A 22,299-nucleotide genomic window follows, 5' to 3' on the forward strand; every position below is an offset into this window, starting at 1 on the left:
ACATAATTTTATTATTATTATTATTATTATTATTATTATTATTATTATTATTATTATTATTTCATGTTATAGGAAGTTTCTAGAGACCAGATTATGAAATTGTGTTTCTAAAGGAACTTTTGTCATTGCCCAATGCCCATGTGTTTGCATTATTACATTTATTATGAATAGAAAATCATTTTAAGTTAAAACAAAAAAAGAGAAAAGGTAAAGGACCCCTGACAGTTAAGTCCAGTCGCGAACGACTCTGGGGGTTGCAGCACTCATCTTGTTTTATTGGCTGAGGGAGCCGGCGTACAGCTTCCGGGTCATGTGGCCAGCATGACTAAGTCGCTTCTGGCGAACCAGAGCAATGCACGGAAACGCCGTTTACCTTCCCACCGGAGCGGTACCTATTTATCTACTTGCATTTTGAGGTGCTTTCAAACTGCTAGGTTGGCAGGAGCAGGGACCGAGCAACGGGCGCTCATCTCGTCGCGGGGATTTGAACCGCCAACCTTCTGATTGGCAAGTCCTAGGATCTGTGGTTTAACCCACAGCACCACCCGCATCCTCATTTTAAGTTAGAGCTTCATAATTATTTCACTATTAATATACTTCTTCTTAATTGTATTTCAGTTCGACAATTACTTTGATAAAATACATATTTTGTCCATAAATTACCATATAGCAGGCATGTCCAACCAGTAGATCGCAATCTACAGTGGTACCTTGTTTCTCAAATGCCTTGGTTCCCAAACACCGGAAACCCGGATGTAAGTGTTCCGGTTTTCAAACGTTTTTTGGAAGCCGAATGTCCGATGCGGCTGTCAGCTATTGTTTCCGGGGCGCCTGCACCAATCAGAAGCTGCATCTTGGTTTTTGAACATTTCGGAAGTCAACCTGACTTCCAGAACGGATTAAGTTTGGCCCTTTTGTTTTTGCTATTTATTTTGCTATTTTGAGGCTTTTTCCGTTAATTTGTTTTTGTGACTGTGTGGAACCCAGTTCAGCTACTGATTGATTGATTGTGTGACAGCGGAAATGGATAAAAGCCCCCCATCCAAACAATGACTATCATCAGTACAGGTAAGAAAAAAATAATTTTTATTTTTATCATCTACAATACTGTCTGTATTTATTTAATAGTACAGTACATTGATTATTGCTTTCATTTTATGGATCAATGGTATCGTTAGATAGTAAAATTCATGTTAAATTACTGTTTTGGGGGGTTGTTTTTAAAAGTCTAGTACAGATTAATCCGTTTTGCATTACTTTCTATGGGAAAGCGCGCCTTGGTTTTGGAACAGATCTCCCGAAAGAATATAAGAATTTGTAGAAAGTAAGTTTATCAGATGTGGTGGCAATGCAAGCTTATGAAAAAACATTTTTTCCAATCCGTTATATACCATTCCCCCCCCCCAATTTTGCGTTGCCACCCCATATGATGAAAGTCCCTTCTACCTCTTTACATCTCCAACACCGATTTTCCCTTGTTTTATACATATCTTTTGCCAATTTAACCAGTTTTCAATACCACATAGCCATTGTTTTCATATAGTTCTCTTTAAATCAGATCCAGGCCATGAATTTGAATTTCTATTGTGCTTTTAATTCTTCCTTTAAACTATTTTAAATTAATTTTTGCAATAACAGAAAATAAAAAATATCACAGTCCAGCTCCTAAATGTGGGATTTCCAAAATCCCCCAATTTCCCTGTATTTTTTCCAATTCTCTTTAAGTCAGGTCTAGGCCATCAATTTTAGATCATTTTTCCATAAACTTTCCCAGTCTGTCATTTGAATATTATGTTCCACATCTTTTGCCCACTTTATCATAAGACACTGCACCTCTTCATCTGTTGTTTCCCATTCTAACAAGTTATACATTTTCAATAATAATGACAATAATTTATTTATACCCTACCCATCTGGGCGGCTTCCAACAAAAGATTAAAAAACAATAATTCATCAAATACCAAAAGCTTCCCTAAATAGTCATTTGTCCATGGAGTTTTCTTGGCAGGGATACTGGAGTGGCTTGCTGGTTCCTCCTCCAGGTGGATCACGTTTGGTCAAAACTCTCCACTATGACCTGTCCATCTTGGGTGCCCTGCTCGGCATAGTTCATAGCTTCTCTGAGTTATTCAAGCCCCTTCGCCACAGCAAGGCATGCAGATGACATAACCTTGATGGCAGAAAGTGAGGAGGAATTAAAGAACCTCTTAAGGAGGGTAAAAGAGGAGAGCGCAAAATATGGTCTGAAGCTCAACATCAAAAAAACTAAGATCATGGATACTGGGCCCATCACCTCCTGGCATATAGAAGGGGAAGAAATGGAGGCAGTGAGAGATTTTACTTTCTTGGGCTCCATGATCACTGCAGATGGTGACAGCAGTCACGAAATTAAAAGACGCCTGCTTCTTGGGAGAAAAGCAATGACAAACCTAGACAGCATCTTAAAAAGCAGAGATATCACCTTACCAACAAAGCTATGGTTTTCTCAGTAGTGATGTATGGAAGTGAGAGCTGGACCATAAAGAAGGCTGATTGCCAAAGAATTTATGCTTTTGAATTATGGTGCTGGTGGAGACTCTTGAGAGTCCCATGGACGGCAAGAAGATCAAACCGATCCATTCTGAAGGAAATCAGCCCTGAGTGCTCACTGGAAGGACAGATCCTGAAGCTCAGGCTCCAATACTTTGGCCACCTCATGAGAAGAGAAGACTCCCTGGAAAAGACCCTGATGTTGGGAAAGATGGAGGGCACAAGGAGACGGGGACGGCAGAGGACGAGACGGTTGGACAGTGTTCTCGAAGCTACCAACATGAGTCTGACCAAACCGCGAGAGGCAGTGGAAGACAGGAGTGCCTGGCGTATTCTGGTCCATGGGGTCACGAAGAGTCGGACACGACTAAACGACTAAACAACAACAAACAGTCATTTGGTGTCACTTTCCATTATTTCTCTCTGGAAATTGGAAATTTCACAAGTCACTCCCACCGTAGTTGCAGACTTCCAGCAGATTATGGTCCGGGTCTCGGAAATAAATGGATTTTATTGGGCCAAGCGCCCCAGTTCTGGCCACTGGGCCTTCTTCAGTGCTGACCCCACATACCTAAAAAAAGCAACAGGGGAGGAAATGAAAATGAAGGAAATGAAATGAATGAAAAAATCTAAAATTCCATCAAAAGCATTTTGCAACGTTACATTGCTCCTGCAATGCCAATTCCCACCCCCCTTTTTAAATTGGGTGTTACAACTATTCCGTTCATTGTTAAAAATAAAATAACACCTAAATAAAAGTAAAAACACACACAGGAGAAACACCAGAACCTAAAAGTAAGATTCAACTAATAATAATAATACTAATTTATTTTTACCCCGCCCTTCTGGCCACTCATTGTTAAAAATAAAATAACAATTTAAAAAATATTATTATTTTTCTGCTGTACTTTATTGGAAGGAGAAACATAATCATTACTTTAACAGCAAAACAATAAATGTAACTTAAACAATAACATGATTGCATATGTATCCATGTTTGTTAACTGATGTGGTTAAACCATTCTTTTCCACACACAAAAACTACTTAGACTGAGTTTTAGCACACATGAAAAACTTTAAACAAATCCTTATTTCCTGATGAATAGCCTTTGGACTATAATGTAACTGAAATAGAAAACTATCTTTGGAAAGATTTTTCCTCTAAAAGCATTTTATTTTAAAAAAACAATTTAAATTTTTAAAAAATTGATTTTAATTTTTAAAAAAATGATTTACATTTTAAAAATCTGACTTAAATTAAAAAATCAATTTAAATAAAGAAAAGCAGATTTAAAATTTAAAATTAGGATTTATTTTTTTAAAAAATAATTTTTTATCCACCCTGGTTGCAGCCCCTGCCTGACCTTCAGGTGCTCCACCAGCTGTTCCAGAGGCATCTCTGTGACGAGGCAGAGGTCCAAAGAGCCAGGGGTCGGCCGGTGGGCTTTGGGTTCAAATTCCTTCCCCACCTCGTGGAGGTTGAACTTCTGCTGGCCAAAATGGAGAGCTTGACGGTTTCCCTGTGAAGGCAAAACGTAGCCTGGAATGACGAGGAGGGAAACAAAAGGGACTGGCACATACAGCATTTGATCATGGTAGAGATATACCTGTTCTGGAAGTCTGTTCCAAAACTGAGGCACGCTTTCCCATTTTTTAAAAAAATAGCAAAATGTCCGTGACCAGAAGGAGGAGGAGTATCAGGAAGAGTGGAATAAATTTAATGATTATCTAGTTAAATTTGTTAAGTTAATTGAAAATAGCTTGCAGATACTTAATTGGCTTAGGATTTTATTTATGTTAAGTGATGAATTAATATGTTCAATTCCATAAGGTGAAGATTTAAGGATGCTAATGTTTAAGTTAAATTTCATAAGAATTGGGATTTGGGAAACCGTTAAAAGGACATGCAATGAAATTCAACCGAGGGGAAGCGAGGAAGTCGCTTAACAAAGTTAATAAGTGTAATTTTCAATAAGGCTATGGTTTATGTTTGTTTGTCTTGTGTGTTTGTTTGTTTGTTTGTTTATAATATTGTGAAAAGCAATAAAAATTTTGTTTAAAAACTGCAATTTGAGCATGAGTTTTACTCTCTAACGTGACTGTTGATCCCTAAAACGAAAGCGATCCTCAATGGACCATACTGTAAAATAAATAACACCGTCTTGGAGGTGATAAAGGGGTCGCCGTTCCCAGCACCTTGAAGGAGACGACTTCCATGCCGAGGACCCGGGAGTAGAAGGCGGCTGTGTCCTCAATGCTCCTCACCGTCATCACCAGGTGGTCCAGCCGGTGGATCAGGCCCGGCGGGGCCCCCTTGCTGCTTTGCTCCCAGGACATCTCCCGAGGAACCTGCAAAGCACAAGGAGAATTGCAACGACCCAGCGCAGGAGATTTATCAGTAAGACTTGATTTAAATCATTTTTTACAGAAAGATTCAGTCTTGCTGGCATCCTCCTAATATTGACAAGCGGAGGAAGGTTTCCTATTTGGAATAATAGAATCCCTTTTTACAGAAAGGTTCAGCCTTGCTGGCATCGTCTTAATACAGTGGTACCTCGGGTTAAGTACTTAATTCGTTCCGGAGGTCCTTTCTTAACCTGAAGCACCACTTTAGCTAATGGGGCCTCCAGCTGCAATTTCTGTTCTCATCCTGAAGCAAAGTTCTTAACCCGAGGTACTATTTCTGAGTTAGCGGAGTCTGTAACCTAAAGCATATGTAACCTGAAGTGTCTGTAACCTGAGGTACCACTGTATTGACAAACAGAGGAAGATTTCCTTTTTGGAATAATACTGAAGGGTTCGACCTTCCTGACATTCTTTTAATATTGACAAGCGGGGGAAAGTTTCCTTTTTTGGAATAACAAAATAAAGGTTGAACCTTTCTGCAAAAAAAGGATTTTATTATTCCAAAAAGGAAACCTTCCTCTGCTCGCCAACATGAAGAGGATGCCAGCAAGGTTGAACCTTTCTGTAAAAAAGGGATTTAAATCAAGTCTTACTAACTAACATGAGCCAACAGTGTGACGCGGCAGCTAAAAAAGCCAATGCAATTCTGGGCTGCATCAATAGGAGTATAGCATCTAGATCAAGGGAAGTAATAGTGCCACTGTATTCTGCTCTGGTCAGACCTCACCTGGAGTACTGTGTCCAGTTCTGGGCACCACAGTTCAAGAAGGACACTGACAAACTGGAACGTGTCCAGAGGAGGGCAACCAAAATGGTCAGAGGCCTGGAAACGATGCCTTATGAGGAACGGCTAAGGGAGCTGGGCATGTTTAGCCTGGAGAAGAGGAGGTTAAGGGGTGATATGATAGCCATGTTCAAATATATAAAAGGATGTCACATAGAGGAGGGAGAAAGGTTGTTTTCTGCTGCTCCAGAGAAGCGGACACGGAGCAATGGATCCAAACTACAAGAAAGAAGATTCCACCTAAGCATTAGGAAGAACTTCCTGACAGTAAGAGCTGTTCGACAGTGGAATTTGCTGCCAAGGAGTGTGGTGGAGTCTCCTTCTTTGGAGGTCTTTAAGCAGAGGCTTGACAACCATATGTCAGGAGTGCTCTGATGGTGTTTCCTGCTTGGCAGGGGGTTGGACTCGATGGCCCTTGTGGTCTCTTCCAACTCTATGATTCTATGAACTAGTGATTTAAATCGTGATATAAATCGATTTGATGTAAATCAAATCCACCCTGCTGCCCTGTGGAGCAGAACCACTTGTAACACCCTAAATCTGGCATTGCAAGGTCCCGGGCTCGGGGGCAAGGACACCGCCTCCCCTTGCACACACATTTGCTTGCTGCATTTTTGCCTTTCTGTTTCGATGGAGAACAGCAGTTGCTGGGCTTTCATGTTGCTCCAGTCAAAAGCTGCCAATGCAACCCTTCCCCCTGGGGAAACCCAGCCGGATGCACAGGGTATAAATAATAAAATTATTATGATTACAGTGGTACCTCGGGTTACAGACGCTTCAGGTTACAGACTCTGCTAACCCAGAAATAGTACCTCAGGTTAAGAACTTTTCTTCAGGATGAGAACAGAAATCGCGCGGCGGCAGCAGGAGGCTCCATTAGCTAAAGTGGTGCTTCAGGTTAAGAACAGTTTAATAATAATAATAATAATAATAATAATAATAATAATAATAATTTATTATTTATACCCCGCCCATCTGGTTGGGCTTCCCCAGCCACTCTGGGCAGCTTCCAAAAAAATATTAAAATACTGTAATACATCAAATATTAAAAGCTTCCCTAAACAGGGCTGCCTTCAGATGTCTTCTAAAAGTCTGGTAGTTGTTGTTCTCTTTGACATCTGGTGGGAGGGCGTTCCACAGGGCAGAAGGGCCTCTGCCTGGTTCACTGTAAATTGGCTTCTCGCAGTGAGGGAACCGCCAGAAGGCCCTTGGCACTGGACGTCAGTGTCTGGGCAGAATGACAGGGTTGGAGACGCTCCTTCAGATATACTGGACCGAGCCGTTTAGGGCTTTAAAGGTCAGCACCAACACTTTGAATTGTGCTCGGAAACTTACTGAGAGCCAACGTAGGTCTTTCAAGACCTGTGTTACATGGTCTCGGCAGCCACTCCCAGTCACCAGCCTAGCTGCCGCGTTCTGAATTAGTTGTAGTTTCTGGGTCACCTTCAAAGGTAGCCCCACGTAGAGCACATTGCAGTAGTCCAAGCGGGAGATAACCAGAGCATGCACCACTCTGGTGAGACAGTCCGCAGGCAGATAGGGTTTCAGCCTGTGTACCAGATGGAGCTGGTAAACAGCTGCCCTGGACACAAAATTGACCTGTGCCTCCATGGACAGCTGTGAGTCCAAAATGACTCCCAGGCTGCGCACCTGGTCCTTCAGGGGCACAATTACCCCATTCAGGACCAGGGAGTCCCCCACACCCGCCCACCTCCTGTCCCCCAAAAACAGTCCATCTGTCTTGTCAGGATTCAACCTCAATCCATTAGCCGCCATCCATCCTCTAACCGCCTCCAGGCACTCACACTGGACCTTCACCGCCTTCACTGGTTCTGATGTGAAAGAGAGGTAGAGCTGGGTATCATCTGCATATTGATGGACACCCAGCCCAAACCCCTTGATGATCTCTCCCAGCGGCTGCATGTAGATGTTGAAAAGCATGAGGGAGAGGACGGAACCCTGAGGCACCCCACAGCAGTTTCAGGTTAAGAATGGACCTCCGGAACTAATTAACTTCTTAACCTGAGGTACCACTGTATTCTAAGAGTCCATGTTCAGACTTCCTATCATAGGAATAACTGCCCCCAGCCCACAACTGAAAGGTCAGGACGGTGGGGAGTCAGAAAGTACCTGGACAGGTAAGGAGGAAATTCTGCACAGGAGTTGGGGGCGAAGGAACCGGAGGCTCGGCCAGCTCAGCATTTCCTGGTCTGAAGGTGGAGTTTGAACCGGTTTGGCAAATTCAGCAAGCGAAGGACGCCCTCCCTGGGTCACACGCTGGAAAAGTCATTCTCGCCTCTCCCGCCAAGTAAATGATTTGCCAACCCACCTTGGCTTGGGAGACAACTTTCAGCTGGGCCTCCGTCAAGGAAACTGGGCGCTTCTTCTATTTAGAGATCGGAAAGGGAATGCTTTTGGCAAGCCATGTGGGAGAGCCGTTTCAGGAACGCGTCAAGATATGCGGTCGCCTGAAAAAGCTCCTTGGTTCTTGAAACGCTTGTGGCCACGGCTAGAGATGTAAAATTTCCGGGAATTTTGAATGGGGGGGACGACGACGTTTCCCCCTCCTGTTTTTCCCTGGCAAACAAGTTCAGTATGGAATAGTTTTACAAATTGCATGAAACGCAGTGTATGCTTGCAATAAAACAGGTAACCACCCCCTTTCCCTTGAAATAAAAAAATTAAGGCCATATATATATATATATATATATATATATATATATATATATATTCATAAATGTACCAAGCAAACACGTACATAAATATATAAACCACATGTCTGAAGCAGCACAGGAAAATAGCCCTGAAAACCATTTTCACTCCTCAACTGACCAAATGTTTTCTCTGCAAGGAGGGAGGATGTGGGGGAGCCTCCCCATTGACTTTTCCTTCACAAATCCCGTCTTAAGGGTATGTCTGTGTATGAATAGGGTGATCCTGTGACCTGACTCAGGAACTAAGTATTTGTCATTACAAAAGACTGGCCAGGCTCCCCAGGGTATCCAATCAAGAATTAAGAGGTAACCTGCCAGACAGGAGGTAAACAACGCACTCAGGTTTCTGTTGTAGACCACCTCTTCTGTGATGTAGGGATGATGTTTCTGGGGGTGGTCTTGGACTCCAAGGCGGGCAATTTAAAATGTCTATATAAGGGCGGACACACCCTTGTTCTGGGTCCTTCTCCTCCTGGGTGTGAAGGGGACGCCCTGTTGCAACAGTTCAGTAAAGATCAGGCTTACTAGCTGCTTTGCTTCTCAATATTCTCTGGTTGGCCTCTGTTATTTTCTCCGACTGAGGGAGAACCTGCAAAGGACTCTATGAGGGCTCTTGTGTCCCCCATAAGGGAATAAGGGCAGATTTATGTTTATTACACCCTCAAAAGCAACAACAAAAAAGCAAGAAACCATCAACATAAATAATAATCAGATTTGCCTCTTAGCACCAACAGCAAATAAATTTAAGGTCCCCCTCAATATTTAAGCTCCATAGAAGGTCTACCCTTTGAGTAGTCATGCTTTTTTAAAAAACAACAACACAGAAGACACAACATATACATGCAGTTTATTTTCTGAACTATTGCTATCATTTTCCATTTCTTCTTCCTCTTCCTCTTTGTCATTTTTCTCATGGACTTCTAAAAAACAGCTTTGGGGGGAAACAGGGGAAAACCTGTTTTTCCCCCAATTTTCCGGGGTTTTCCCAGACCTTCCCATCTCTACTTAAGGACAGCCAAGGCAAAGCGTAAGGCAATTTTTTGGCATACCAGGCCCAGAAGGAACCAATATCCAGTTACTGAGTAATATGTTGCACTAAGGCTCAAACTCTGTTTGAAAGGAAAAGGTTTGTGTGTGTGTTTTAAATTGAATTTGTTATTATATATTATAAAGCGCATGTTGGTAAGAGAGCTTCTAAACAGTTTACAAAAATATACAACAGAACATTAAAATGATTAATAAAACACAGTTAAAAGCAGGTATTTAAGAGTATTCAAAAGATGATTAACGTCAGCAGTGGTTAAAAGGAAGTAAATCGCATGCAGCTTCTATCTGTTCAGATGGGCTGGTCCTAACGAAAATGTTTTGAGCACCTGCCTGGAAGGCCTGGGGGGGGGGAATGGAAAAATTGGGGGGGGGCGCGAGGGCCAGGTTTTTTTCTGTTTTCTTCCCAAAGTCATTTTTTTCCCAGGAAAAATTGGGAGGGGGGGAGTGTGTGGAATATTCAAACTATATCAAACTATTTTTTCCAATTTTTATGGAGGCAAACGGCTTCAGGGGGGGGGAATGGGTAAAAAACCTGGGTTTGCCCCCCAATTTTTCCGGTTTTTTTCCAGGCCTTTCCATCTCTAAGCACAGCGGAATTGATAGGTGGCACATCTGAAATAGCAAACTGGGCACAATCGAAAATTGGCTGCCCAGATACATTTGTGAACATCATTCGGCTCCTCCATGATAACATGACAGCAACAATCGCAGATCACAATGGTTCTCAAAGTGAACCTCCAGAACGAATTAAGTGCTTAACCCGAGGTAAAGGGACCCCTGACCATTAGGTCCAGTTGTGGCCGACTCTGGGGGTTGAGGCGCTCATCTCGCTTTATTGGCCGAGGGAGCCGGCGTACAGCTTCCGAGTCATGTGGCCAGCAGGACTAAGCCGCTTCTGGCGAACCAGAGCAGCACACGGAAACGCCGTTTACCTTCCCGCCAGAGCGGTACCTATTTATCTACTTGCACTTTGACATGCTTTCGAACTCCTAGGTTGGCAGGAGCAGGGACCGAGCAACGGGAGCTCACCCCGTTACGGGGATTCAGACCGCCAACCTTCTGATCGGCAAGTCCTAACAGCAGACAATTTGCTATAATAATTTAGAATTTCTTTTTGTCACTTTAATAAAGATATGCTTTTAGTGATTAACGGCATCCTACCCAGATCCGGAAAATCTTGCCTGAAGTGCTGGTAGATAGCAATAAAAGCATCAATCTATAAACACGCACAAACACACTCCCAGGTTAAATGTACTTTCAGACATGCGTCAAACGCTCATAATGCCTCCCCTTTGCAGAAATTTGTTAATTCTCAACCATCTTTTTGGCAAAGCCGGTTTCCTCAGACAATATTCTTTCTTGAGTGGCTTCTTTATCTTCTCCCATGGACTTTTCAGAAGAGCATTTCTCTCGGATAAGATGCTGGGATGAAGAAATAGAAAGAGAATTAGATTACTGCAACACGTTATAGAAAAGGCTGCCTCTGAAAAGACAGACGTAATATTTTACAAGAAACAACACGGACAGAATAATTGCCACACACAGGAAGAGCATAGCTTGAACGCTTCCCCTGTAGCTTTATAAATCATTTAATACGAATGGAAGTCATTAACATCGCGGTTGTTGTGTAAGTGATTGTTATTTTGACCAGGGTGTAATTGAAATTAATAAGATTTTGGAACGCAGAAATAAAATAAATCATCAAACCATCAATTCTAGCACGCCGGGGGGGAGCACCTAAATTATATAATTTGGTATCTGAATGATTGGTATTAGTAATTGTATTATAATTTGGCATTGTTATAATGAGGCTACTATTGGATTATTGTAATTGAAAACTAATAAAAAACATAATCTAATTTATGTATATATTTAATACCAATCCTGGTCCCACCACATTGGCTGCCAATTAGTTTCCAGGCTTGATTCAAAGTGCTGGCTTTGACTCATAAAGCCTTGAATGACTCAGAGCCACAGTACCTCAAGGTCTGGCTCTCCTCAGACCCTGTGTTCATCATCTGAGGCCCTTCTTTGTGTGCCTCCTCTGTGAGAGGTCCGGAGGGTGGCAACACGAGAACGGGCCTTTTTTCCAGTGGCTCCCCACTTGTGGAATGCTCTCCTCAGAGAGACTTGCCTGGCACCTTCGTTACATATCTGTTAGGTTGAGGCAAAAACATTATTTTCCTCCCAGGCCTTTGGCTAATTAAATAATCTATGGCCTTTTAAACTGGGGTGGGGGGAACTGTTCTTGATTTTATATGGCTGTGTTTTTATATTGCAAAACACCCTATCATCTTCAGATGAAGGACGGTGTAGAATTTTAATAAATTATTATTTATTATTATTATTATTATTATTATTATTATTATTATTATTATTATTATTAGGTAAACATTTTGAGCTAAACCTGATCTTCCCATTCCACAGAATGAAGATTGGAATCCTAGGCTGTACTGCTTCAGATTGAGGACATCGGAGGAGAGTCAGCCAAAAATATTTCCCCATGTAAAAAAAGAAGAAAGAAAGAAAAAACCCTCTCTTCATGAAGTAAACTAGCTCATTGGGTTAAATTTGCCCTTTGGCTAATTAAACCATCTGTGACCTTTTAAAAGCAGAGACCTTGCCAACAAAGGTCTGTATAGTTAAAGTTTTCCCAGTAGTGATGTATGGAAGTGAGAGCTGGACTATAAAGAAGGCTGATCGCTGAGGAATTGATGCTTTTGAATTATGGTGTTGGAGGAGACTTTTGAGAGTCCCATGGACTGCAAGGAGATCAAACCTCTCCATTCTTAAGGAAATCAGCCCTGAGTGCTCACTGGAAGGACAGATCCTGAAGCTGAGGCTCCAATACTTTGGCCACCTCATGAGAAGAGAAGACTCCCTGGAAAAGACCCTGATGTTGGGAAAGATGGAGGGCACAAGGAGAAGGGGACGACAGAGGACGAGATGGTTGGACAGTGTTCTCAAAGCTACCAGCGTGAGTTTGACCAAACTGCGGGAGGCAGTGGAAGACAGGAGTACCTGGCGTGCTCTGGTCCATGGGGTCACAAAGAGTCGGACACGACTGAACGACTAAACAACAACAACAACAATGGCTTTTTAAACTACTTTTTTGTGGGGCAGGGGAGGGTATTGTTTGCCTTTGTTACTATGTTATGTACTTTTGTGTTTTTATATTGCAAACCATCCTGTGATCTTCGGATGAAGAATGGTATAGAAATGAAACTAATTAATTAATCAATTAATTAAAGAAGAACGATCATTTAAGGCAGGTTGTGTTGATCTGCTCAGCAGTGGAGAATCTTCGCCCGATAGACATAATTAGGCCAGCCAGCCAAAATTATAACACGTGGAAATAACTATAACAATGTCTCACCTGGTGTTCTCAGGTGTGAAGAATCTCTACTGGGATGAATATTCATGAGGTCCATCATCTGTGTGAGCTGCCTGGTGTCTGAAAAGGGCTGATTTCAAAGAAAAACATTCCCTACACTTTAAGCACTTATACGGCTTCTTCCCAGTGTGGAGTCTCTGGTGGTTTTTGAGGTATGACGTCCGAGCAAAACATTTGCCGCACTCCACGCATTTAAAGGGTTTCTCTCCCGTGTGGATCCTCTGGTGCATCACATATTGTGATTTGCAAGCGAAACATTTCCCACAGTCCACGCATTTATAAGGTTTCTCTCCTGTGTGGGCCCTGTGGTGCTTCACGAGGCTAGATTTCACAGTGAAACATTTCCCACACTCCAGGCAGTTGAACGGTTTTTCCCCTGTATGGACTCTCAGGTGTGTCTGGAGATTTGATTTATTAGCAAAAGCCTTCCCGCACTCTTTGCATGTGTAAGGTTTCTCTCCCGTGTGGACTCTTTGATGTTCCACAAGACGGGACTTGAGATTAAAACACTTCCCGCACTCCAAACACTTAAAGGGCTTCTCTCCCGTGTGAACGCTTTTGTGGATGGTGAGGTGCGATTTCTGACCAAAGCACTTACCACACTCCAAACACTTATGTGGTTTCTTTCCCCCGTGGACTCTCTGGTGGTTCGCGAGATGCAACTTCCAGGAGAAGCATTTCCCACACTCCAAACATTTGTAGAGTTTCTCCCCTCTGTGGACCCTCTCGTGGCTGCGGAGGTGCGATTTCCGAGCAAAACCTTTCCCGCACTCGGAGCATTTGCACGCTTCCTCAGTCGCGTGGCTTCTCTGGTGCAGCGTGAGGTTTGATTTCCAAGCAAAACACTTCCCACACTGCGCGCATTTGTAGGTTTTCTCGCCGGTGTGGACCCTCTGGTGTCCCGTAAAGGCAGAGGAATCGGCAAAGCATTTCCCACACGCCAGGCATTTGAAAGGTTTCTCTCCCGTGTGGGTTCGGCGGTGGATCGTGAGGTGTGATTTCTGGGCAAAGGACTTCTCGCAGTCCACGCAGTCGAAAGGTTTCTCTCCCGTGTGGGTTCGGCGGTGCATCACGAGGTACGATTTGTGAGCAAAGCATCTGCCGCACTCCAAGCACTTGTGCGACTTCTCCCCGGTGTGAACCCTCCGGTGGCTCACAAGCTTCGACTTGTGGGCGAAACCTTTGCCGCAATCCAAGCACTGAAACGGCTTCTCTCCTGTGTGGATTCGCTGGTGCATCATGAGGTACGATCTCTGAGCAAACGTTTTGCCACATTCGGAGCACTTATACGGCTTCTCTCCAGTGTGGACACTCTGGTGCCTGTTGAGTTTTGGCTTTTCAGCAAAGCGCATCCCGCACTCCAAGCATTGGTGAGGTTTCTCTCCCGTGTGGACTCTCTGGTGTATCACAAGCGGCCATTTCCAAGCGAAACGTTTCCCACACTCGGAGCATTCGTACGGTTTTTCTCCTGTGTGGACTCTCTGGTGCTCCACGAGCTTTGATTTCCGAGCAAAGCATTTCCCACAGTCCACGCATTTGTTCAGTTTCTCTCCTTCTATCATTTGCTGGCGGTTGGCAAGGGTTGGTATCTGCGTTAACTGCAACCCCCACGTGAAATATAAATTCTTTTGATTGCACAGACCTGCTGAGATATGGGAGAAATAGTAAGAAACATATTTATTTTGGAGGATAAAGAAGATCGAAACATGTTAAGAGCAGTGGCGTAGCGTGGGTTGTCAGCACCCGGGGCAAGGCAAGTAATTTGCGCCCCCTAACCCGTGGATTTGCACCCCCTAACCCTAACCCCCAGATGTTGCGCCCAGTGTGGCTGGGCCCTCCTGCACCCCCTACGCTACGCCACTGGTTAAGAGTTAGAAGGTGGAAATTCAGCTACTAACATAAAGTCAAGAAGAGGCCCATCAACACCCACCTCTTCCTTCTCCCACGTACAGTCGTACAGTGGTACCTCTGGATACGAAAAGGATCCGTTCAGGAGCCCCGTTCGTATCTAGAAGCAAACATAACTAGCGACGGCACGTCTGCGCATGCACGCGTCGCTTTCCCCTGCTTCCGCAAATGACGTCATTTTGAGCGTCTGCGCATGCGCAAGTGGCGAAACCCGGAAGTGACGCGCTCCGTTACTTCCGGGTTGCCGCATAGCGCAACTCGAACGTGCTCAACCCGAAGCGCATTCAACCCGAGGTATGACTGTACCTTGGTTTTCCAATTTAGTCCATTCTGGGAGTCCGTTCAACTCCCAGAACAGTTCGAAAACCAAGGCGCAGCTTCGAGTTCAAAGGAGTTCAACTTCCGAGGTTCAACTGTATATCAAACACTAAAAAAGGTAAAGTGACCCCTGTTAGGTCCAGTTGCGGATGACTCTGGGGTTGCGGCGCTCATCTCGCTTTACTGGCCGAGGGAGCCGGCGTACAGCTTCCAAGTCATGTGGCCAGCATGACTAAGCTGCTTCTGGCGAACCAGAGCAGCGCACGGAAACACCGTTTACCTTCCCGCTGGAGTGGTACCTATTTATCTACTTGCACTTTGACGTGCTTTCGAACTGCTAGGTGGGCAGGAGCAGGGATTGAGCAAGGGGAGCTCACCCTGTCGCGGGGATTCGAACCACCAACCTTCTGATCGGCAAGCCCTAGGCTCAGTGGTTTAACCCACAGCGCCACCCGCATCCCTATATCAAACACTAACTCCTCTGAAAATATAAATATAATGCAGCTTAAGGGCTAGATGCTGTACAATAATTAAATTAGGAGGAAATCCTAACATTTTAAAAGGATAATGGCCAGATTTCCCAGAAATCTGGAAAGAGCCTTGGTCTCCTGGTTTCCCAAAACCCCTCACCTGAGTTGGAGCTGGAACTCTCTGTTTCATCCAAGTCCTGAGAATCTGGCACCCAGAGCTCTCCCCCTTTTTCCAGCTGGCAAATAAGTTCAGGTTTGGCGAATGGAGATCCTTCGCAGGAAAGAAAAGCAGAGAATGTTTAAGGATGTGGTCAACCCTCACAAACTCATCCTATGACCCCCGGAAAGTGGCTCCGGAAAACAAGCCCCAAAACTACCTTTCACAACGCAACTCACCATCAAATACATAGCTGAATTTCCTGAATCTATAAAAATAACAGCAAATTATTTTTTAAAAAATATCCCTTTCCTTTCCGGGTTGAACTGTGTATTGTTACAGTAACTTAAAGGTCAGAAGAAATTAGGACATTAAAAAATACATAAAGTCGTTATTTGCCCTGTGAACATGAAGACATCCAGTTGTTTCGTAATGAAGACAGAAGCTCCTTACCCAACAAGGCCACGTTCCCATAATTCTCCAACATGACATCTCTGTACAAGGCCCTTTGGTTGGGATCCAGTAGAGCCCCCTGGCTCTCTGTGAAATACACAGCCACATCTTCAAAGGTCACCATCAGCCCCTGAGAGGACGAAGAACAGAAAGTAGCCACCCCAGAGGGCATCTTACTCAGCTCAACTTACAGAAACCACTTGAAGCCACATCTACTTGTGCATTGCTCTCCAAAGCCCTAGCAACACAGGCCAATATTTTTTTCTGCCCAAAACCCCAAATGCAAAACACCAGGTTTCTGGAATGTGCCAATCCAGATCGCAGTGGGTGATCAGAATGCTCCTCCATACAAAAAACAAAACAGAACAAAATCAGTAACACATCACTTGGGAAGACTGGCAAACTAATATCAGGGTACTGGAAGAAGCAAAGATCACCAGTGTTGAAGCAATGATTCTTCAAATGACGAGGCCTGCTCGTCTTCCGTAATGATTTAGTCTCACACCAGGATAGATTTGAAGGGATCTCACAGCCTCAAAAGCTGTTGCCCGCATTTATTGTGTACAGCCAAACATACAACATTGTATCAGCAGCAAACAAAGACAGTACAGTACATCACGCCACCCTCAGGCTATGTTACGTGGACCAATCGCTGAAATAGCATGGGCTGTTCACGCGCTGTCCATGCTCCAAGCAGCTTCTTGCTTGACCCTGTAAGAAACTTTCGCGCATGCCTTTATGCATAAGCAACCATTTCTCTACATTCAACATCAGCTTGGTTGGACTGGTCATGTTGTGTGGATGCCTGATGATCATCTTCCAAAGCAACTACTCTATTCCGAACTTAAAAATGGAAACAGCATAATGCTGGTGGTCAACAAAAGAGGTTTAAAGACCATCTCAAGGCAAATCTTTAAAAATGTAGTATAAACACCGACAATTGGGAAACACTTGCCTGCAAGCGCTCCAGTTGGAGAACAGCCTTTACCAAAGGTGTCATGAGCTTTGAAGACACTCAAACTCAGGACGCAAGAGAGAAAAGTGCTAAGAGGAAGGTACGCTTGATAAACCCTCACCACGATCAACTCCCACCAGGAAACCAATGTCCCCACTGTGGAAGGACATGTGGATCCAGAAGTGGCCTCCGCAATCACTTACAGACTCATTGTTAAAACCATGTTTATGGAAGACCATCTTACTCGGCTACGAGTGATTGCCAAAGAAGATGCAGAGAAAACTAGCCTAGTCATCCGACGTGTTCTAGTCTGTGAGATTTCCATGCACTATGATGTGCAGGACATTTTCTACCAGGGGGAGGGCATTCAAAATATGCAAGCTCAGTCCCCCCACGTGATCTGCCTCCTGCGTAGACTTGCCCCAGATGCCCCACTCCAGAAAGGGAGATCCACACACAGAAGAGAGATTTTTATTAATGGAGATTGTAAAGTGTGGGTTGTAAACATTCCCATACTTCTTGCTCTGTGAATGAGAAACGCAAATCTCCATCCGTTGTCCCCGGTAAACTAGTCTGTGGATCTAGTAGGAATGTTCTTCCAGAAGTTATTTCTGCCGTAAATTGTCCCACTTACTAGACTAGATGGATCTTTTCATCCAATCCAGAAGAGGCCTTTTTACATTCACAAGGAGAGAGGGATGGAGGAAAGGAAGGAAACAAGCCATGCATTGGGTTGTTCCCTGCCTGGTTCACTCTCCTTGCATTATGTCCTGCTTCTCCCCTCATAGAATCATAGAGTTGGAAGAGACCACAAGGGCCATCGAGTCCAACCCCCTGCCAAGCAGGAAACACCATCAGAGCACTCCGGACATATGGTTGTCAAGCCTCTGCTTAAAGACCTCCAAAGAAGGAGACTCCACCACACTCCTTGGCAGCAAATTCCACTGTCGAACAGCTCTTACTGTCAGGAAGTTCTTCCTAATGTTTAGGTAGAATCTTCTTTCTTGTAGTTTGGATCCATTGCTCCCTGTCCGCTTCTCTGGAGCAGCAGAAAACAACCTTTCTCCCTCCTCTATGTGACATCCTTTTATATATTTGAACATGGCTATCATATCACCGGGACACGGGTGGCGCTGTGGGTTAAAGCCTCAGCGCCTAGGGCTTGCTGATCGCAAGGTCGGCGGTTCGAATCCCCGTGGCGGGGTGCGCTCCTGCTGTTCGGTCCCAGCGCCTGCCAACCTAGCAGTTCGAAAGCACTCTCGGGTGCCAAGTAGATAAATAGGGACCGCTTACTAGCGGGAAGGTAAACGGCGTTTCCGTGTGCGGCTCTGGCTCGCCAGATGTCACGCTGGCCACGTGACCCAGAAGTGTCTTCGGACAGCGCTGGCCCCCGGCCTCTTTGAGTGAGATGGGCACACAACCCTAGAGTCTGTCAAGACTGGCCCGTATGGGCAGGGGTACCTTTACCTTTACCTTATCATATCACCCCTTAACCTCCTCTTCTCCAGGCTAAACATGCCCAGCTCCCTTAGCCGTTCCTCATAAGGCATCGTTTCCAGGCCTTTGACCATTTTGGTTGCCCTCGTTCCAGTTTGTCAGTGTCCTTCTTGAACTGTGGTGCCCAGAACTGGACACAGTACTCCAGGTGAGGTCTGACCAGAGCAGAATACAGTGGCACTGTATCTCCTCCCACCCACCAATCAGCTTACAGAGGATCTCCTACCTGGTTTGGCTGTTGTGCAACATCTTGCCTTGTCCTGGAAGGTGGGGGCAATCTCATTTGAGACTTGGATATCATTTGTTCACTCTGTGGGGCTAAGGAGGGTGAAGCAAAGAGAGAGGGGACATTTTCAGAAGCATAAACGTTCAATGTGACATCGCACCCCCAAAAGGGACAAGCCATTTGCTAACTTCACATTGTGGGGAGAAAGGAAGGGGCGAAATTCTCAATGGCTTCAGCACTGATTGCTCGGACAGTAGAAGTTGCTCCAAGTCCCAGTCACCACATGGAAGCAGTTTAAAGTCCAAACAGCTGCAGAAGATAAGGCTCAGTGTAACAGTTCCAGGACATACAGCTTGTAAGCTTTTGCGGATATAGATACAGATACATACAAGTACAAAGTATCTCTGTGGCTCCAAATAAACTCCAGCAATTCAAGACAGCACTGGACAAGCAGCAGACTCCGACTTGCTCTGACCAACGCTAACTGAGCTGAAATACATTAATCACAGATGTACCTGGTGCACTGGGCTGTTATCATAGCAACTGGCTTGGCTGACCTTGCACATTTGATTAGCTCATCCATGGGGTGATTTATGCTCAGGAAGGAAATGAACCCCTTCTCAGGTCCAATTGCTCCAACACTGATGCACTAGGAAACTTCCTTACTCTGAGTCGCACCCTTGGCTCCTCCTGTTCGTTCAGTCAAGCTGGCAATGGCTATGAGGTCCTTGCCTTCCTGCTGGAGCAAACCTAAGATTACACCTGGTACCTTCTGCCAAAAAACTATCTGTTCTACCCTTGAGCTCCCAGGTAAGATAGGTTTACCAGTTGGGACAGGATAACTCATGAAGTGGCCATCTCTCTGTGGCTGAAAGATGGAAGATTACCAGATCTATTCCTTACATGAGACTCTTGAGAGTCCCATGGACTGCAAGAAGATCAAACGCATCCATTCTTAAGGAAATCAGCCCTGAGTGCTCACTGGAAGGACAGATCGTGAAGCTGAGGCTCCAATACTTTGGCCACCTCATGAGAAGAGAAGACTCCCTGGAAAAGACCCTGATATTGGGAAAGATGGAGGGCACAAGGAGAAGGGGACAACAGAGGACGAGATGGTTACAGTGTTCTCAAAGCTACAAACATGAATCTGACCAAACTGCGGGTGGCAGTGGAAGACAGGAGTGCCTGGCGTGCTCTGGTCCATGGGGTCACGAAGAGTCGGACACGACTGAACGACTAAACAACAACACATTCCTTACATCCCACACCAAAAGCGATGTCAGACTTCACAGTCACTGTAAACAGCAATTTGCCAGCCAAATTATTGAGGAGGCCCATGCCCAGGTGGTAGAAAGCCCCTTGGGGATAGAAACCCACTTCTGGACAGCTGATTCTGCCATTCTGCAAGATGCACAAAAGCCAAAGAACTGGTCCATTGAAAAGGAATTGAAATCCCTCAGCCAGAAACTACTTTATTTTTATTAGGACAAGGTGCAACATCACAAAAATAGTGAGCAAGCTTTCAGCTTCTCAAGAACTCTTTTCTTCCCTTTTCTAGGAAATATACAATCCAATTTTCCCCCTTTCTCTCTCTTTTTAAACCTAAAATTTATTTCCATCTTTGCTAATCTAAACTCTGCCGTGTGTCTATTTCTCGGACTAAGGTTTCTGAGAATGCAAACTCCGTCCCTCTCTCTTTCTCGGACCTGCGCGCAATCGCAGGCGGGAAGAACCGCGGTGTGTTTCTTTGTCCAAGCGGCGGCGCTTTCCCTGGAAACAACCTGATCTATCAAAGACCAAAATCCCCTCCCACATCGCATCTTTAAAGGAAATCCTGCAGGCGCCATTTTGCCCCCCTCCCCATTAGACCAACTCGCCACTCCCCGCTTTGTTTAACAGCTGGAAGAAGAGCTCCGAGTAACTCGCAAGCTTGCTCGCTATTTGGGGGCGCGCGCGAGATTTTTATGTTTATGGGGTTTTTTCTTATAATTTGACGGATACACTCAGATCAAGCGGAAATAAAAATAAAGGGGTTTTTTGTTTTTTAAATGCAACATGTATAATTCTAAAGGTAAACCCTACTCACCCAAAGTGCAGACACGTCTTCTTGGCTGCTGCAGCCTCCAAGCCAGTGGAGACGATCCCAGGCAAAGGTAGCCTTGCGCGCCCTCCTCTGCGCACTCGCGCAAGCTGGAGGAGAGTCCGGCCCTTGGAGGAGCGCGAAGGGATCGGATCGGAGGCTGGGACTCGCCTCTCTTGCCCCTCTCCGAGGTGCTCCAGGCGTCGCCGGACAGAAGAAAGAGAGTCGCGGCTCTTGCAAATTGACCCTGATCTCGGAGAGCGCGCGGGCGAGTCTTATGGCATCATCGCACGCGCTGCTCTGACCTTGGGGGTGGTCGGTGGGGGGATCTGATAGGAGACATGCATTTCCACGCAGGGAAAAGTTGCCCCTCGTCCCACTCAGCAAAGGTCCAAATGGGTTGCCGTTGCTGTTGCAGAAGAGAAGGCTCAGCAAAACAGTGCGTAGATATAGCTACAGCTTGACGGGTTGGCAACGGATCCCGGTTGTTCCAAATGAACTCCAGCAATTCAAGACTAGCGCACTCTGCATAAGGATGACGGCGCACAAACTAAGCTGAGCTATATTCATCACAGATATAGGCAAGGCGCTGGGCCATTGCCATAGCAACTGGTTGACCTTGCACCTGCGATGAGCTCATGCGTGGAGCGATTTGCACTCACACATTAACCCCTTCTCATGTCTAGTTACTCCAATAATGATGTGTGTGTGTGTGTGTGTAAAAATATATAATTATTGCATTTAGGTAAAAAAAGAAAAAGGTAAAGGACCCCTGGGCGGATAAGTCCAGTCAAAGGTGACTATGGGGTTGTGGCGCTCATCTCGCTTTCAGGCTGAGGGAGCCGGCGTTTGTCCACAGACACCTTTCCGGGTCATGTGGCCAGCAGGACTAAACTGCTTCTGGCGCAACTGAGCAGTGACAGAAACCGTAGTGCACAGAAACGCCGTTTACCTTTCCACCACAGAGGTACCTATTTATCTCCTTGCACTGGCATGCTTTCAAACTGCTAGGTTGGCAGGAGCTGGGACAGAGCAACGGGAGCTCACTCCGTCACGGGGATTTGAACCGGCGACCTTCCGATTGGCAAGCCCAAGAGTCTGAGTGGTTTAGACCACAGCGCCACCCGCATCCCTAGTTACTGCATTCTCAAGCCACTTCTCTACCAAGGAGCTCAGTGCATGTATGGTTCTCCCCTTCCCCATTTGATCTTCACAACAGCCCTGCGAAGTAAGGTTAGGTTTCGGAGAGACTGGTAAGGGCTGGTTGGGGGTTTGAACCCAGGTCTCCCAGGCCCTTGTGCAGGACTCTTAACCTCTCCAGTGGTACCTCGGATTAAGTACTTAATTTGTTCTGGAGGTCC

At 45.1% G+C, this 22,299-nt stretch overlaps 2 protein-coding genes across 3 annotated transcripts; both read right to left on the reverse strand.

Annotated features, from left to right (window-relative positions):
- Window positions 1-1,871: 1,871 nt before the first annotated feature.
- On the reverse strand, window positions 1,872-8,187 carry GLOD5 (glyoxalase domain containing 5). The gene is made up of 4 exons (XM_083426827.1): window positions 7,850-8,187; window positions 4,726-4,878; window positions 3,894-4,049; window positions 1,872-3,100 (listed from the first exon to the last, which is right to left on the reverse strand). Exons 1-4 carry the CDS (start codon window positions 7,919-7,921, stop codon window positions 2,969-2,971), a joined length of 513 nt encoding a protein of 170 aa, XP_083282953.1. The 5' UTR covers window positions 7,922-8,187; the 3' UTR covers window positions 1,872-2,968.
- A 2,114-nt stretch (window positions 8,188-10,301) lies between these two features.
- On the reverse strand, window positions 10,302-21,840 carry LOC310670317 (uncharacterized protein). Of its 2 annotated transcripts, none has more exons than XM_083425483.1 (6): window positions 20,945-21,840; window positions 18,859-18,950; window positions 16,181-16,310; window positions 15,731-15,841; window positions 12,857-14,516; window positions 10,302-10,902 (listed from the first exon to the last, which is right to left on the reverse strand). In XM_083425483.1, exons 2-5 carry the CDS (start codon window positions 18,931-18,933, stop codon window positions 12,883-12,885), a joined length of 1,950 nt encoding a protein of 649 aa, XP_083281609.1. In that variant the 5' UTR covers window positions 18,934-18,950; window positions 20,945-21,840; the 3' UTR covers window positions 10,302-10,902; window positions 12,857-12,882. The 2 variants fall into 2 exon arrangements, with proteins under 2 accessions (XP_083281609.1, XP_083281608.1); XM_083425482.1 differs by having other exon boundaries at window positions 12,857-14,519.
- Between the last annotated feature and the right edge of the window lie 459 nt (window positions 21,841-22,299).

The sequence above is a fragment of the Podarcis tiliguerta genome, assembly GCF_965153285.1.
Source record: "Podarcis tiliguerta genome assembly, chromosome: 2".
NCBI classification, from domain to species: Eukaryota; Metazoa; Chordata; class Lepidosauria; order Squamata; family Lacertidae; genus Podarcis; species Podarcis tiliguerta.